Source organism: Vigna umbellata, chromosome 1, assembly GCF_029865625.1.
Source record: "Vigna umbellata cultivar VRB3 chromosome 1, Vumbellata_1.0, whole genome shotgun sequence".
Taxonomy (NCBI): domain Eukaryota; kingdom Viridiplantae; phylum Streptophyta; class Magnoliopsida; order Fabales; family Fabaceae; genus Vigna; species Vigna umbellata.
In genome coordinates, this window is record NC_142165.1 from 90,827,825 (window position 1) to 90,844,609 (window position 16,785).

At 36.7% G+C, this 16,785-nt stretch overlaps 1 protein-coding gene across 2 annotated transcripts; it reads left to right on the forward strand.

Annotated features, from left to right (window-relative positions):
* The first annotated feature begins 561 nt into the window (after nucleotides 1–561).
* On the forward strand, nucleotides 562–16,763 carry LOC124827752 (WD40 repeat-containing protein HOS15-like). 2 transcript variants are annotated; one of them, XM_047300872.2, is made up of 14 exons: nucleotides 562–857; nucleotides 5,049–5,194; nucleotides 5,321–5,819; nucleotides 6,294–6,388; nucleotides 6,495–6,541; nucleotides 11,607–11,757; nucleotides 12,702–12,765; nucleotides 13,621–13,779; nucleotides 13,888–14,009; nucleotides 14,224–14,298; nucleotides 14,837–14,890; nucleotides 15,012–15,085; nucleotides 15,683–15,757; nucleotides 16,280–16,763. In XM_047300872.2, exons 1-14 carry the CDS (start codon nucleotides 797–799, stop codon nucleotides 16,497–16,499), a joined length of 1,842 nt encoding a protein of 613 aa, XP_047156828.1. In that variant the 5' UTR covers nucleotides 562–796; the 3' UTR covers nucleotides 16,500–16,763. The 2 variants fall into 2 exon arrangements, with proteins under 2 accessions (XP_047156828.1, XP_087960828.1); XM_088104702.1 differs by lacking the exon at nucleotides 562–857 and adding an exon at nucleotides 1,683–1,716.
* The last annotated feature ends 22 nt before the right edge of the window (nucleotides 16,764–16,785 follow it).

Here is a 16,785-nt window from a genome sequence, read left to right on the forward strand (position 1 = left end):
AGTCACTAAAAAGAATCGTCTAAAACAAATCTAGATACCATTGTCTAAAAGACTAAACACTCAAAGCATATGTTAATACGGAGGAGAAAAAGTAAAATAAAATAAAAAAACATATTTCTCAAGTAAATGACTTTCTTTTTCGTATGACTTAAAACAATTAAATTATATCATTTCACAAGATATTCAGTCATCCATAAATTTGAACAAAATCAAATTAATTTTCCCAATACTTTAAATGAATATCGAACAAATATAAATTTGCCTAAGCTAATTCTGAATTATTTGAATATTTAAACCATTCTTAACAAACATCTAATTTTAAAAAAATAAATATCTCGCATCTTCTAACATGATAAATAACTTCAATAATTTATAAAAGATAAAACAGTAAAAAAATAATTTCAATAATGTTTTTTTCGGTGAGAGTTGAGGTGACATGATTTGTGTGTGAATAAAATAAAATAAAAAAACATGAAAGAGCATGACACTGTTTTTTAGGTTTAAAAATAATGAATTAATGAATTAATGAATTATAAGAAGGGAGAAGTAGAAGAAACGGAAAAGCTGTGTAAAGTAACAGAGGCAGACGGAAGGAAGGGAAGCTCTGAAACCCGTGAGCTGAGCGTGACTGTTGCAGTTTATAATCCGTTCCTCTGCTACCCCTTACCATAACATAACCGTTCACCTTCGCATTCACCTTCACATTCACCTTCATTTCCAATTCATACCTCAATTTTCCTCTTCATTCTCTCTCTTCAGCTACTGCTACAGGACTCATGCTCGTGTAGCGGAGGACATGGCTTCAATCTCCGCCGCCGAACTCAACTTTCTAGTTTTTCGTTATCTTCAAGAATCAGGTTTTCTTCCGCGTCTTTTCTTTTCTTCTCTTTGTTTTTTCTTTTTGTGTTTCGAAATCTATTCATATGCGGTATACTTGTTTCTTTCTCTTCTCTTTCCTCTTTTTATTTCCTCTTTTTGTTCTCTCGCTCCTTCTAAGATGTTGTCAATTTCCTAGTTTTTTTTTCTTTACCTTCAAGAATCAGGTTTAAATGCGCTTTCTTTTTTCTCTGTTTGTGATTCAAATTTTATTGATATTTCATATATTTGTATCTCCTTTTTTTTCCTCTTTTTTCTCTTGTGTGTGTGGGGTCTGGAAAATGTTAAGGTTTTAAACGTTTCGACGAGTACGGAGTCCTTTGTGTTTATAATTTGACATTTTTGTGCTTGTATGGGCATTTCAATGTTGTTCCAGTGGATTAGGGTTTCGTATTGCTAGAAAAAGAAAATTACTCACGAGGGAAAAAAACTTGCTTTCCCTCTTCTTTATTGTTTTCTGGGTCGAAGATCTAAGAGGGCTGGGAATTGTTAGATCTGCAACTGAAAAAAATAGGTGTGGGGTGTTTAGGGTTGATATTTAATGTTCTGAAATTCTCTGTTTTGTTTGATCAGCTAAGGTTTTTAATTAAGATACATTGAGGCTGCAGTTATATTTTTATACTGAGATGGTGCTGCCTTGTGTTTGGTATAGGTTGAAGTTCATTTTGTACCGAATGAAATGGGTATAGTGAATGAAAATGACGACTGTGAGGAGCTATAATTTTTTTCTGCTCCTATTTAAGTATCTTTTAAATGAATTATATTGCAAAAAGATGGTGGGATTGTTGATTTAAAGGAAGCTTGATGAAGCTTTGAGCTATATGAAACTGAGTGCTCAAGGTAACTTTGAAAATGACTCTTGGGTGCTTTGAAGAATAAAATTTTGCTTGATCTTTGGACTAAATGACATTGTTTACAGAACTGCTTAACAAGCGATATATAACGTGAGATATAAAACCATTCCATGCCTTTTTACCAAACAGTTTAGGCAGGTATGTATGTTTGGATTTAAGTTGGCAAAGTACTTTTAGCAAATTCCAATTAACAATTGCGAATTCCAATTCACAAAATGGAAAATGAAGATTTTATAGGTTTGTTTGTAAAAATGGGATGTACTAACTGCTTATCAGTAGTGTGTGGAAATTGGGGAGGGGGTGGTGTTAGGGATTCGGAAAAAGAATTCCTAACCAACACTCTCTCTATCTCAAACACCACAATCCAAAATAGGAAAAGAAAGAATAGTATGAATGATATTCATAGCAATGAATCACGAATACACTATATCTTAGGAGCTTAACCTCCTCCACCTGGTGCTAAGACCGGTCTACACATACAAACTACTCAACTAACTCCCTGAAACATTAAAGGATCCTAATATATAGGCCTTTTCCCGCTCCCTCACTTAATTGACTAGCAGTTAAGTGTTCTGTTTCCCTTTTCTCCTTTTCTGTACTCTCTAAGTCCTAACATTACTCCCCCTTGAAGATCAACCTTGTCCTTAAGGTTGGAAACATGAGATTTGATCTCGTTGCGTCGCTTCATCATCGTGTACTTGTATGAATGGAACCCTTTGGCAACTGCCCTCCAATTCAGGATTGGAGGTTTGGGTGGTGGCAATTCTTCCTCTAATAACTTCCATCCTTTTTGGATTTTATTAGCTTCCAGCATTCTGGTCACCTCATTTCTAGAATTATAAGCCGTGAGGAAATGGTTTTCGATTTCTTTCAAAGCTTCAAAAAGTTCTCTCCCCTCTGCAGGTGCCTCACGAACGACAAGGCCCTTCTTTTGTTCGCTGGTCCACTTCTTCACCAAGTCTGTCCTTCTCTCCCGGGCATTGATTCTTCCATCCACCTTTCCCTCCTCATCCTTCATTCTAATGGTAAGGCCATTTGGCCAATTACTGAGAGGTTGTTTGGACGGTAAGACCGTTCGACCAATGACTAGGAGACCGTTTTGAGTGTAAAACCGTTCGGCCTTTTACTGTAGTTATAAGACCGTTCGGTTCCTCCCGTCCTCCTCCATTCTGGTTCAACTGTCCTCTCCCGTGCGGATTTGGCAATCCTCTCACGTTGGCTTCCCGACGTCCTCTCCTGTTCGGTTCTAGCAGTCCTCGATCGTTCGGTTCTAGCAGTTCCCTCACGTTTGGTTCTGGTCTTCTCACGTTCGGATCCAACAGTCCTCTACCGTGCGGTTCTCTTCTCCATATCTTTATGCCGTTCGGCTCCTCCCCCTTGCATGCAACAGTTCGTTCTTTAATGACCAATATCGTTCGGTTCCTTGCAGACCGTTCGGTTCCAACAGTTCCCTCACGTTCGGTTCCGATCTTCTCACGTTCGAATCCAACAGTCCTCTACCGTGCGGTTCTCTTCTCCATATCTTTATGTCGTTCGGCTCCTCCCCCTGCATGCAACCGTTCGTTCTTCAATGACCAATACCGTTCGGTTCCCTGGCAGACCGTGCCTATTCCAAACTGACCCCACACTCTTGGCGGCTCCCGATCGGCCTGGGTGATTGGTTTCGAACCACTCGGCAACTCCCGATCGGCATGGGTTATAGCAATCGACCTACGACTGTGTCACCTCACCGCTTGTTCGTCCCCAAGACGACTGGTCTTCTATGGCCTCGGACTGCTTGGCCAATGACTGGTAGACCGTTTTGATTGTACGATCGTTCACGTTCGATGCTGGGAAGTATTCTTCTGCGGTTCCCGACTGCTTACTGGCCGCCACCCTTTCAAAGATGGTACCCCCGTTCCATTCTCCGAATCGCACCACCATTGCCCCCTTCAGACCTTCCCAAGAACGATTCTTGGCTTTCTCCTCCCAGGCTCTGAACCAGTAGCCAGCGCTCCCCTCCATACTGATGTCAGCCAGGCGCACCTTTTCCTCCTCTGCCACACCTTGCAACTCGAAGAACGTCTCTGCCTTAGAGACCCATCCCAACGGATCAAACCCTTCGAAATTGGGTAGTTCTACCCTTTTTCCCCGGCTAGGTTGGGCGTCTCTTCGGTCTTCATCCAGTTCCTCCTCCGAGCATTCCCTTCTCCTCTGATTCTCGTTAATAGAATGTTGATCTTCATCTACAGACCCTGGAATGCCTTCTAATCCCTTTTCCTGGGTCCACACCCTTCCTCCAAGAACTCGCAAGAGTTCTCTAGTTTCCTGCCACAATTCTTGCATATTTTTTTCCCATTCTGCTAGCTCCCTTTTTTGTTCGCTGATTCTCCTTTCCCAAGAATTGTCTCTTCCTTCCATCATGCTCCTTCACCCCCACTCCGATCTGGTAGGTCGGACCACTTTGTTAGGGATTCGGAAAAGAATTCCTAACCAACACTCTCTCTATCTCAAACACCACAATCCAAAATAGGAAAAGAAAGAATAGTATGAATGGTATTCACAACAATGAATCAAGAATACACTGTATCTTAGGAGCTTAACCTCCTCCACCTGGTGCTAAGACCGGTCTACACATACAAATTACTCAACTAACTCCCTGAAACATTAAAGGGTCCTAATATATAGGCCTTTTCCCGCCCCCTCACTTAACTGATTAGCAGTTAAGTGTTCTGTTTCCCTTTTCTCCTTTTCTATACTCTCTAAGTCCTAACAGGTGGTGTGTGGGAAATGTTTTAGAGAATAGTGGTATAAATGGATAAAGGTGGATTAGGTTGGGCTAAATTGAATTTGGGACCCTTGGGAGAATTTATGGCTCTTGAAGTGCCTAAGGGGGGTTCTCTTATTGTTTTCTTCCTTGTGAATATGTATATGGTATAGGGGTAGAGGAGACAAAAGGAAGATATCAGTGAAATCCATCATAATAACTTACGGTCAATAATTTTTTTATAAATGTGGTTAATGCGGAATGTTATCAGTGTTTGGTTTGGTCCATGTAGACACCCTCTTGTAGTGGGAAAAGACTTGGTTATTGTTGTTGGTTATACCTTGCAAAAGCTTTTGGGAGAGTTTGTCCTTCAAAACATCTGTCTGAAGTTATATTGTAATGATAACAATATGTTGGTGTTCACAAGAATAAGGAAAACTGGATGATGTTGTGTTTATAGTATAATTTGTTTACTGGATTATAAAAAGTCATGCTTTCCATGTATATGAAATGGCCATATTACTTGCAATTGAATTGGTTTAAGTGTTACTTGTTCTGCATCACTACTGCAGGTTTCACGCATGCTGCTTTTACTTTTGGTTATGAAGCTGGTATCAACAAAAGCTCCATTGATGGAAATTTGGTGCCACAAGGTGCTCTTGTTACATTTGTTCAGAAGGGTTTACAGTACTTTGAGATGGAAGCCAACTTGAGTAATGTTAGCATTTTCTACTTTTTGTATTCTTGATTTATATCAACATAACATTTATCCATTTGAATAGACCTTTTTAAGCTTTTAAACCCTAGGTATCATGTTGATCAATGTTTCTTTTAAGCCTGCCAGTGTGATGCAGACCTGGAAGAAGATTTTTCGTTCTTACAACCTTTGGATATTATCACAAAAGATGTGCATGAACTTAGGCAAATAATAAGTGAACGAAGAAAAAAACTACAGAAGGAAAGAAAGAAAGAAATTGAGAAGGAACATGAAGGAGAACGTGTACGGGCAAGAGAAAAGGAAAGACGTGAAAGAGAAAAAGAAGTTGAAAGGGATAGACGTGAAAGGGAGAAGGAAGTTGAAAGGGATAGACGTGAAAGGGAGAAAGAACTTGAAAAGGAGAGGCGTGAAAAGGAGAAAGAAGTTGAAAAGGAAAGACGTGAAAGAGAGAAAGAAGTTGAGAAGGAGAGACGTGAAAGAGAGAAGGAACTTGAAAAGGATAGGGAGAAGGTAGAAACTGATAAAGACCGAGAACAACAGCATGGAGATCAGAATGTTAGAGACATGATTATAGATCATGAAGATAGGGTCCCTGTAAAGCATGAAGAGAATGGAGCAGTTGGAGGTATTGTTCTGCTCCGTGGAAATGCTTATGTAGAATATGTTTTTTCTGCATGTTTTAGTACTTGGCTGCATTTTCTTTCTGAAATCTGTCCTAAATGCCTTTTTCAAATAATTTCATTTTACTTTGTTATCTCTTATTTTCTGTTCATCTTTACATGTTTCTATCATTGCTTGCTGCTAAAATTTGTATTATATTTGCTTTTGAACATTATGGTTAGGTTATGAATCAGGAGTGGTTAGTAACTAATGATAAATGACTGATATTGTACCTTGCTTGGAAATATGATTTTTTTAAAATAGTTTGATCCATTTCTTTGAAATTGCTTATCATAGTTGCCTGTGTTTTTACCACTAGAGTCCCTTGCCCCAAATAAATATTTCATTGTATGTTGCAGTAGCACACAAAAAATGCAGACTAGGGGTCTATTTCAGTTAATATTATTCCTTCATTGGAATTTTTCATTTGCTTTAATAGGGCCAGAACCAATGGACATCTCTACAACATCAACATCTCAGCTATGTGAAATTCCCAGTTCATGTGTAACAATTTTGGAAGGTCATACATCAGAGGTTAAGTATTTATTCAATGGTGCTTTTGTTTCTTAAATTTTCTTATCATTTAGAGATATTTTTCTTTATCTCTCTGTTAATTAGCTTGTTCATCATCTGTTCTTAGGTGTGCGCTTGTGCATGGAGCCCTACAGGATCTCTTCTTGCATCAGGGTAGGCATCCAAATAAATTATTTCTCTTTATAAAAATATGTATTGAAGTGTGCATAACCTAATGGATAATGCACATTATATCATATTGGTGCATATTGGATTTCCATTTATAATGCTTACAATTTTGTTTGATTGAGGAAAACGGGATGCATTCAGTTATTATTTTTTAATTAATTAAAGCTGTTTGGAAACATTGTTTTTGGTATTCAATTTCTGAAATGGAAAATAAAATCAGGATGATTTTAAAAACTTGTTTTTCTGGAATTGGATTTTAATAGCATGTAAAAGTGGCCTCTGGCTGCTACAGGGCCTATTTAGTAGAGCAGTTTAGTGTAGTTGTGGTAGCTCACTGAATAACAGACACAGTGGATGGTTTAGTGGCACTACTTTTTGATTCCAAAAGACCCTTTGAACGGAGACATTGAGCTTTGTTGGGATTTCAGTTAAAAAAAGCGAAATCTTCCACTGTAATGTTAGTAAAAATCGTGAAGAGTTACTTTCATTTAGAAGATGATTATTGTTGATTCCTGTCTAGAAAAATTGTATCTGACCTATGTTTGCATTTATTTCTATGTTTTGTTTAAGACATGCATGGCTTTTTATTGTTAGATGAATAGTTGAGTATTTTTTGTCCTTTTTAAGAATTTTATATGAACTATATAAGAAGAAAAGGTAAAATTGTGTTGCATCTTTGTAAAATCTTAAATATATTAAATACATCCCCAAACAAGTTTTGTCCCTTTAAAATTTAAATTTATTTTTAGGTCCATGTTAGTCCTAAGGATAGAGGGAAAATTGATGTAGATGATGGTCGTAGGATGTGGATTTTACAATTAAAAGTGATTCGGTGCATAATTAACACTGTTAAAACCTGTTAGAATAGGTATTAAATATAAGTAGTTGGCGATTTGGAAAAGTTCTATATGTTGTCCCTATGAGCTGTTTACCTGTATGCATAATTAATTACCTTATGTAAATTTCTTTTATGAATATCAAAGGTAGGCTGAGAGACAGTCTCTCATTTTCAATCTTAAGTTGGTACTGAATCTGCTAATTTTGCAGTTGTCCATCTCTCTCCACCATTATCCTTTGCTGTCACTGCCATCCGCTGTTGACTACCTTTTTGTCACTAGACCAAATCCAATTATTCTCCACAAGGCTCACCGGACCTCCTTGTCCTTGTTTTGACCCTTATTTTTTTGGTTTCAGCCTTGTTTGGGAGGCTCCTCTCTCTCTCATACTCTTCCTCCACCACTGTTTGCCATCTTTTACAATTGGCACTAGCTGTGAACTGGAATATTAATTGTTGGTGAATTCTTCCCTTAAAGTGGATGCAAACATCCTCAATGTTCTTTTTGTGAGAGAATTGTAATGCTTAGATAGTTTTCGTCGCAAGATATCAAACATCTTCCAATAGATTGATGTTGAACCACTTTTCTAATGAAGTATCTTTAGTTTGAAGTTCGGCAGCCAAGCACATAACCTTTCACTAGTTTGTTAAAAGCTAGCATATCTCAAATCTGGGAGTGTCAAATTCTATGGATAATTGACTGGTGCTTTTGATCATATTTCCGATAGTGCTTCCTTATTTTCTTTCATTCCTCATCCTAAAGTTCCTTATGTTATTACTTTTGCAAATGGATCCAAAGTTACTTCTCAAGGAGTGGGTTGAATCTTCCTTTCTCGGTCATTGAACCTAAAACACTTTTTGTCCTAATTGTCCTTTTAACCTAATTGCTTCAACTCAATTAACTAAATCTTTAAATTGTTCTATAAGCTTTGATGTAAATTCGTCTATTATACAAGAGCACAGTAGAAACTGACTGATTGGTGGAGGGCATGAATCTAGGGGACTCTAGTATCTAGGGACTAGAGTGTCGATGTCTTATTTAGTATCACCATCTCCTAAGCTTCTATCTGATCTCTTAGGTCATCCACCTTTATCAGAATATGATTTATAGACATCATATAATTTATGTAGGGATAAAGTATCCTATAGTTACCTGTATTTATTGTCATCAGTTTGTACAAAATGAACTTTGTTGTGTAGTCTAGACATACCAGTCTTAGCATCACTTCCATTCATTTTTCATGGACCAAACAAAAGTAGCACTTTACATTGATAATAACTGTTGCTAAACTTTGTTCATTTTTTTCATAGATTTCATTGAGAAACACTCAAACAATTTAAATTTGTTAGAATAATTACTGTTACATATCATCATTAAGGCCAGTCTGCTAGACCAGTAATGAGTTGTACCTAGTTCTGTACCTAGAGGTTTAGTGCATACTCTTGATGTTCCATGTACTCTTGTGTTTTCAATATATATATAGAAGATAATGAGAGGGATCTGACAAGCCCTCAAGAATATATTTTATCAGTTTTAATCTCAAGTTGGTATACCAAAAGAAAAAATAGACACTTGGTTGAAACTGCTCGTACCCTTTTGCTTGGTGCCCATATTCCTGTTCATCATTGGGGGATGCCATCTTAACTGCATGTTTTCTTATTAATAGGATGCCCTCCTCCTCTCTCAATAATAAAGTCCCTTTCTTCATTCTCTTTCCCAATGATCCTCTCTTTCACACCCCTCCTCGAGTTTTTGGTTGTGTATGTTTTGTTCACGACATGTCTCCGGGGCTAGACAAGCTCTCCGCTTGTCGATCAAATGTGTCTTTTTAGGCTATTCTCAGCTTCAAAAAGGGTACCGGTGTTACTCTCCTGAAACCAAAAAGTACTACATGTCTGCCAACGTTACATTCTTTGAACATACACCTTTCTTCTCTCCATCTGTTCAAGTTGTTCATATCCTCCAACAGGTCCTTCCTCTTCCAGTGGTTGAGTCCAATATCTCCAATGTCTCAGTCAATCCAAGTTTTGCTCAAGGTCCTCCTGAACCTTCCTCTCCACATATTGATATCTTTCGACACAGTACCTCAATGGGTAGTCCTCTTCCAGAAAATGGTGGATCTCCTCGTTCAGATTCTTCTCCCTCACCTCCTGCCACACCTCCTGGTGAAGATGATTCTGGTTGTCCCATTGCTCTCAGAAAAGGTACTCGTTCCACTCGAAACCCTCATCCCATTTATAATTTTCTTAGCTATCACAGATTGTCGCCCTCCTTTTATTCTCTTTAATCCTCAGTGTCTTCTGTGGTTATACCCAAAAATGTGAAAGAAGCACTTGATCATCCTGAATGGCTACAAGTCATGATTGCAGAAATGCAGGCTCTTGACCACATACTTGGGAGCTTGTGCAACTTCCCTCGGGCAAAAAGGCTGTTGGTTGTCGATGGGTATATGCAGTTAAAGTCAGCCCTAATGATGACATTGATAGGCTAAAAGCCCGGCTAGTTGCAAAAGGGTACACTCAGGTTTATGGCCTTGATTATTGTGACACATTTTCTCCCGTGGCCAAGATGACTACCATTCGTCATTGACCACTTCATCAATTGGATATCAAAAATGCCTTTCTCCATGGTGATCTTGAGGAAGAAGTTTATATGGAGCAACCTCCTGGGTTTGTTGCTCAGGGGGAGTCTGGTATGGTTTGCAAATTGCACCGATCTCTATATGGGCTCAAGCAATCACCACGTGCTTGGTTTGGAATATTCAGCTCCATTGTTCAAAAATTTGGGCTAAAACGCAGTGAAGCAGATCATTCAGTCTTTTATTATCATTCGTCTATCGGGAAATGTGTTTACTTAATAGTATATGTTGATGATATAGTCATTACAAGAAATGATACTGCTGGAATATCTCAATTGAAGGAGTACTTGTGTAGACATTTCCAAACCAAGGATCTTGGAAGCCTCAAATACTTCTGAAGCATTGAAGTAGCTCAGTCAAAAGATGGAGTTGTAATCTTCCAAAGGAAGTATGCTCTGGATATTTTGCAAGAAACATGCATGATTGATTGTAGTCTGGTTGACAGTCTTATGGACCCAAATCAAAAATTAACAATAGAAGGTGAGTTATTCTCCGACCCGGAGAGATATAGGAGGCTGGTTGGAAAACTAATCTATCTCACTATTATAAGGCCGAATGTATCTTTTGCAGTTAGAGTGGTTAGTCAGTTCATGCAAGATCCATGTGTTGGCCATTGGAATGCTATCATTCGCATTCTAAGGTATGTGAAAAAGGCTCCCGGGGAAGGGATGTTATGTGAAGAAAAAGGAAGCCTTCAGGTATCAGGATATTGTGATACTGAATGGCAGGTTCTCCTATTGATAGACAATCTACTACTGGATATTGTGTTTTCTTTGGAGGAAACATTATCTCATGGAAAAGTAAGAAACAAAATGTAGTGGCTTGATCAACAACTGAAGCTGAATATAGGGCAATGGTGTCACTAACATGTGAACTTATATGGGTGAAGCAGTTCCTTCAAGAGCTTAGCTTCTGTGACATCCAGAGTATGAAGATGTATTGTGATAACCAAGTTGGTCTTCACACTACATCAAATCCAGTGTTTCACGAGAGAACTAAACATATAGAAATTGATTGTCATTTTGTTCGGGAAAAATTATTGTCAAAAGAAATATGTACTGAGTTTGTTGGATCAAATGACCAACTTGCAGATGTGTTGACTAAGTCATTAAGGGGACCTCAAATTGAGTTTATTTGTTCCAAGCTTGGTACATAAATCTGTATCTCCAGCTTGAGGGATCGAGCCGCTTTGGTACCAACTTGAGATTAAAACAGAAAAATGTATTTCTAGAGAGCTTAAGAGATCCCTCTCACTATATTCTATTTATAATTAAAATACAGGAGTACATGGAATATTAAAGGACTGCACTAGACACCTAGGTGCAAAACTAGGTACATTTGGGTATTAATGATGATACATAGATGTAAAACTAGGATTGCACTACACCTGCTTAGGCTTAATGATGATACATAGATGTAATTATTCTAATAGTGACAGACATTTGGGTATTAAAACTAATATAGTAATTTGCAATAGATGGAGGGAGTAGCCCATAGGTTACTTTTTGTCTGAATGTTTCTGCTTTATGATATTAATGATATTCTTTCACTTTACCATGATCACTTGAATTTTTAGATCTGGGGATTCAACAGCTCGTATTTGGACAATAGCAGAAGGGAGATGTAAGCCTGGTTCACATAATGGCCCTTTGAGCGTGTTGGTGTTGAAGCATGTTAGGGGTAAAACAAATGAGAAAAGTAAAGATGTTACTACACTTGACTGGAATGTGAGTTCAGTTGTCTGCTATGATTTAAATCTTAGATAACTACTTTCATTTCTGTTATTTATATGTTTTAATACCAAAGCTGTTTTTATAGGTTCATTGTTGTAAGTTTTGTAAAGCCCTCCCCCCCCAAAAAAAAAGTAGCAAGCAACGTTATCAAACTCGGGATTTTATACTAACTCGTGAAAAGTCCATAGACTTTAATTTTAAACTCATAAGAGTTACTTCATATAAAAAAATATTAAAACAACAAGTAATAAGAAAATGATGAACGTTTTAATTCCACAATAATGCAAAACATTAAACCTCAATAGAAAAGTAACAAGTCAGGTAGTTCATTACTAAATAATTTCAAACAACACCAAATAAAACATAAGTTAATGCAATATACAAGTTAACATTTAAATAAGTAAATAATAAAAATGAGAAATATCTTCAAATTCTTCATATATGATAAAGCTTCAAGAAATATGCCAACCACAACATTGCAGGGAGAAGATTGTTGCTGTTTGCTTGAGCCTCAAGGAAGAACAAACAATGACCTGAGAAGGGATGCAACTGAGTTGGATGTTTGTCATCACCACCACTGAGATGGGCATAGTGACTGCCAAGAGAAAGGGGTGGCGTGATGAGAAGAGTATCTCTGTCACCAAAAGCAAAGAGAAATAGCATATAGATGAGTGTCTCGGAGAACCCTAATTGTGGGTCATCTATTTCCATTTTTGCATGCCAAAATGACACAAAGGGAGTGTTGTTTTGGTTATGAGAACAGTGGGAACATATTTGTTAAAAATCAAGGCAATAGATGGAATTTAAAATTTTCCATAAAATACTGTTGTTTCTGTAACTTTTTTTTCTGAGAATATACAGAGATTGTTTTTAAAATTATCTGTAATATTTGCTAGTGATTTACACCTTATGGAGAGTTGAATCTGGCTGTTTTACAGGGGGAGGGGACTCTTCTTGCAACTGGTTCATATGATGGGCAAGCAAGAATTTGGACTACTAATGGTAGGTCATTCTTTTGTATCCTTGGATTCTCTTTTAAGGAAATTTAATTGACGAGATAAAAGAACTAGAAGTTGCCTTGGAATCATATTTTTGTAAGTATGCATTTGATTCCACAATCATGAGAAAAAAAAGTTTCAATATTATTTGGAACAACTAGCGAATTCATGTTTAGATTGATCTTGCTGCAAATCAATGCATGATTAAAGAGACAAATTATTAGAGAACTTATTTGGGCTACACTCGTGTTCTGGAGATTAACTAGTTATTTATTACATTCAATTGGAGAGTAATCTAAGCTGATAGCTCACAGAATACTATCCCTTTCTTAGTAACTAGAAATTGATTATTCTAAAATAACTAAAATATAGTTGACTATATATTCTATAACAATGCTCACAGAATACTATCCCTTTCTTAGTAACTAGAAATTGATTATTCTAAACTAATTAAAATATAGTTGACTGTATATTCTATAACAATACCTCTAATGGCAGTGTGGGTTGCTTGGTGAAACTTTTGTTATTTTCCCTATCCAAAATGATTGGGGAGGAACATGAATCGTATGTAATGTTTTTTCTTTCACAGAATTGTTTTAATAAATGCCAAACGGATTGATTTGAGTGCTAAGGATATTATGCTTTTGTCGTACAATTTAATAGTTTGTGCATGTCTGAATATGCACATATCTTTTAATGTGTCTTCCAACTGTCTTTTCTAGAGAATCCTCTATGGACTTTTATAGTTGCATTCATCCTATTTGGAAAAACATTGAATTCTACTTCTGATTTATTTAAATAGACTCTGGGTGTATTTCAATTTTCTTTAGGTGTTTTGATTCTTGCTATCTATGATTAGGTGAACTGAAGAGTACATTAAGCAAACACAAGGGACCAATATTCTCCCTGAAGTGGAATAAGAAAGGCGATTATCTCCTCACTGGAAGTTGTGATCAAACTGCAATTGTGTGGGATGTGAAAGCAGAGGAATGGAAACAACAATTTGAATTTCATTCAGGTGCGAATGTGCAATGAAGGGAAAATTCTATAACAAGAGCTTTTAGTGAGAGTTTTCTCTGCCATATTTATGAATGATTGTTTAATTCAGGATTGATATGATGTTTAGGTCCCACACTTGATGTTGATTGGCGCAACAATGTGTCTTTTGCCACTAGTTCCACAGACAATATGATATATGTTTGCAAAATTGGTGAAACCCGCCCTATAAAGACTTTTGCGGGACATCAGGTTTGTACACGAGTTCTTATTTTTGCAACTATGCTATAAGCGTATATTGTGAGGAACGATTCATGCCCTGCTTTCTTTACAACTTAAAAATATATGTTTGTGTGTATTGTTAAATATTTTTTTTTATTTATTACCGAATTTTATCTGTTGAGTGTTCAGAAACTTGAGATATTTCTTTAAATTACATCTGCTAATGACCTTACTGCATTTTCAGGGTGAAGTTAATTGTGTCAAATGGGATCCCACTGGTTCATTGCTGGCCTCATGTTCTGATGATATCACAGCAAAGGTAATAGTTGACCTCTTAATAACTAAGCTTGTGATCTTATTATTTAATATTGAGGAAACTCAAGTCCCATTTTGATTATAGAAAAGGCTGATAGGGTTTATGTAAGTAGAGGGCAGCTCTTGCTTATAAACTGGGTTTATGGGATTGAGTTAAACTCAAATTCATATTCTGAGGTGATATCAATACCTATCCTAAACTTGTTATTGGACCACCTACCATACAACTAGCAGCATGTCCAATGGTCCATGTAAGTGGGTGTTTTGGGAAAAACTGGGTTTCGTGTTGTCTAGATATAAAGCCAGATAGTATATGTATAAGTGGAAGGTAACTCTCACCTCCTCATTATGAGTTAGGCACAAGTCTACACTCTTGAGATATGTTATTTTCATACTAGTTGTATTTTTTTTACTGATACAGCGGGCAATTGTTTTGATATTTTTATAAAATTATTTATTGTCTGAGAATTATGAAATTATCTTTGAAAATACTGTATGTTGGTTTGATGTTCTTGTTTGAATTGGTTCTGATTGTTTTGTAGATATGGAGTATGAAGCAGGATACTTATCTTCATGACTTGAGAGAACATTCCAAGGTACCCTGAGTTTTGTTTGTTTTCCTGTGTCTTCCATTTGTGTCGCATTTTTGTAATTTGCAATTATAATTGTTGTTGCGTTATGCATGTTGTTGGGAAAACTAAATAATTTGCTTTGTAGGAGATATATACCATCCGATGGAGCCCCACCGGTCCTGGTACAAATAATCCTAATCATAAACTAGTGTTGGCCAGGTAAGTTAGTTTCATGATGAAATTAGGTGCTGCACTTGTGATGTACATACATGCTTCTGTGTATACTTTCTCCAAACTTAGAATGTTGTTTGACACTGCTTGTGTATACTTTCTCCAAACTTAGAATGTTGTTTGACACTGTTTGTGAACCCCTGAATCCCAGTTGAAGGGTGTGGAGTGCATTTCTTCAGCCAGTAATGTTGTTTCTTGTGTGTTGCCTTGCACCGTGTTAACTAAACTACACAGATTAATGTTGTGTGATGCCTTGAAATTGGTAATGTTGTGTTGCCTTTGGCTGCTTGCTGATTCCAATTGATTATAATTGTGTTCACTTAGTGTTATACTGTTTTTCCTCTTTGATTGACCGACCATCCCTAAAATTAAAATTGTTTAACATAAATAAGGTTTACATTCTATATATTTGACTGCATTGGAGATCTTGTTAAATTACTCTTTTAAACTTTCTGTAAATTGTTCCCCACTTGACAGTTTGATTATGATGATGGGTGCCTGCTTGCTATTGTTTCTTTTGTTGGTTAATTTTTTGGAACTTAGTTTTCATTTTATAAACTTTGCACTCATCTGATATTTTTGCAGTGCTTCATTTGACTCAACTGTAAAGCTGTGGGATGTAGAACTCGGGAAACTCATCTACAGCTTGGATGGACACAGGTACCGTTTTTATGGCTAGATCTTGTTTATTTGAGGGTTTTCTGAGCTTTGGCTAATTCTTTGTATATCAGCCTCTTTTCATTCTCTGTTTCGAGGTTGTAGACTCATAGGAGGCTGATCAACATTTAATCTAACCCTCAATTTAAGGTTGATCAATACGTTTACATGTGGAAAACATCAGGCATAGTGCAAAGAGGCACATAGGGCCTGTTTAATTCCTTCTCACTTTTTGTTTTGAACACTGTTTTTAAAAATATGCCACACTACTCACCAATCAATTTCCCATCAAAATTCTTTTTATGAAAGCTGTTTCCAGGACAGAATAACATAGGACAGGCACTTAAATAAGCTCACAAAACCAAAAAAAAAGGAAATAAGCGAGGCCGTAAGAATATATATATATATATATATATATATATATATATTATTTATATATATATATATATATATATATATATATATATATATATATATATATTTTTTTTTTTTTTTTTTTTCTGATATGTCTATTTGATTCCACAGGCATCCCGTATATTCTGTTGCTTTTAGTCCCAATGGTGAGTATTTAGTTAGCGGTTCTCTTGACCGATCCATGCACATATGGTCATTGAAGGAAGGCAAGATTGTCAAGACATACACGGGAAATGGAGGCATTTTTGAGGTCTGTTGGAATAAGGAGGGGGATAAGATTGCTGCATGTTTTGCTAATAATACAGTTTGTGTTTTGGATTTCAGAATGTAATATTTGTGAAGTCTTAGTAAATTAAATTCTTTCTTTTCCACCCTTGAGATGAGATCGGTGGAAGTGTATTTTGGGTGGGTGGGTAGGTTACCCATTTTAACCTTAGTTGTAGGTATAACTCATTGTTCGTGGATCCTGTTGTAATTTGCTCTATAACTTAAGTGAAAGTAGTTTGTAGGAGTGTATTCTTAATAAGCAAAATGTATAGATTTAGTTGGACAACATCCTGTTCAAGTATCGATAGACTTGTGTATTTTGTGTGCTTGCCTTTCTCTTGCATTTTAGG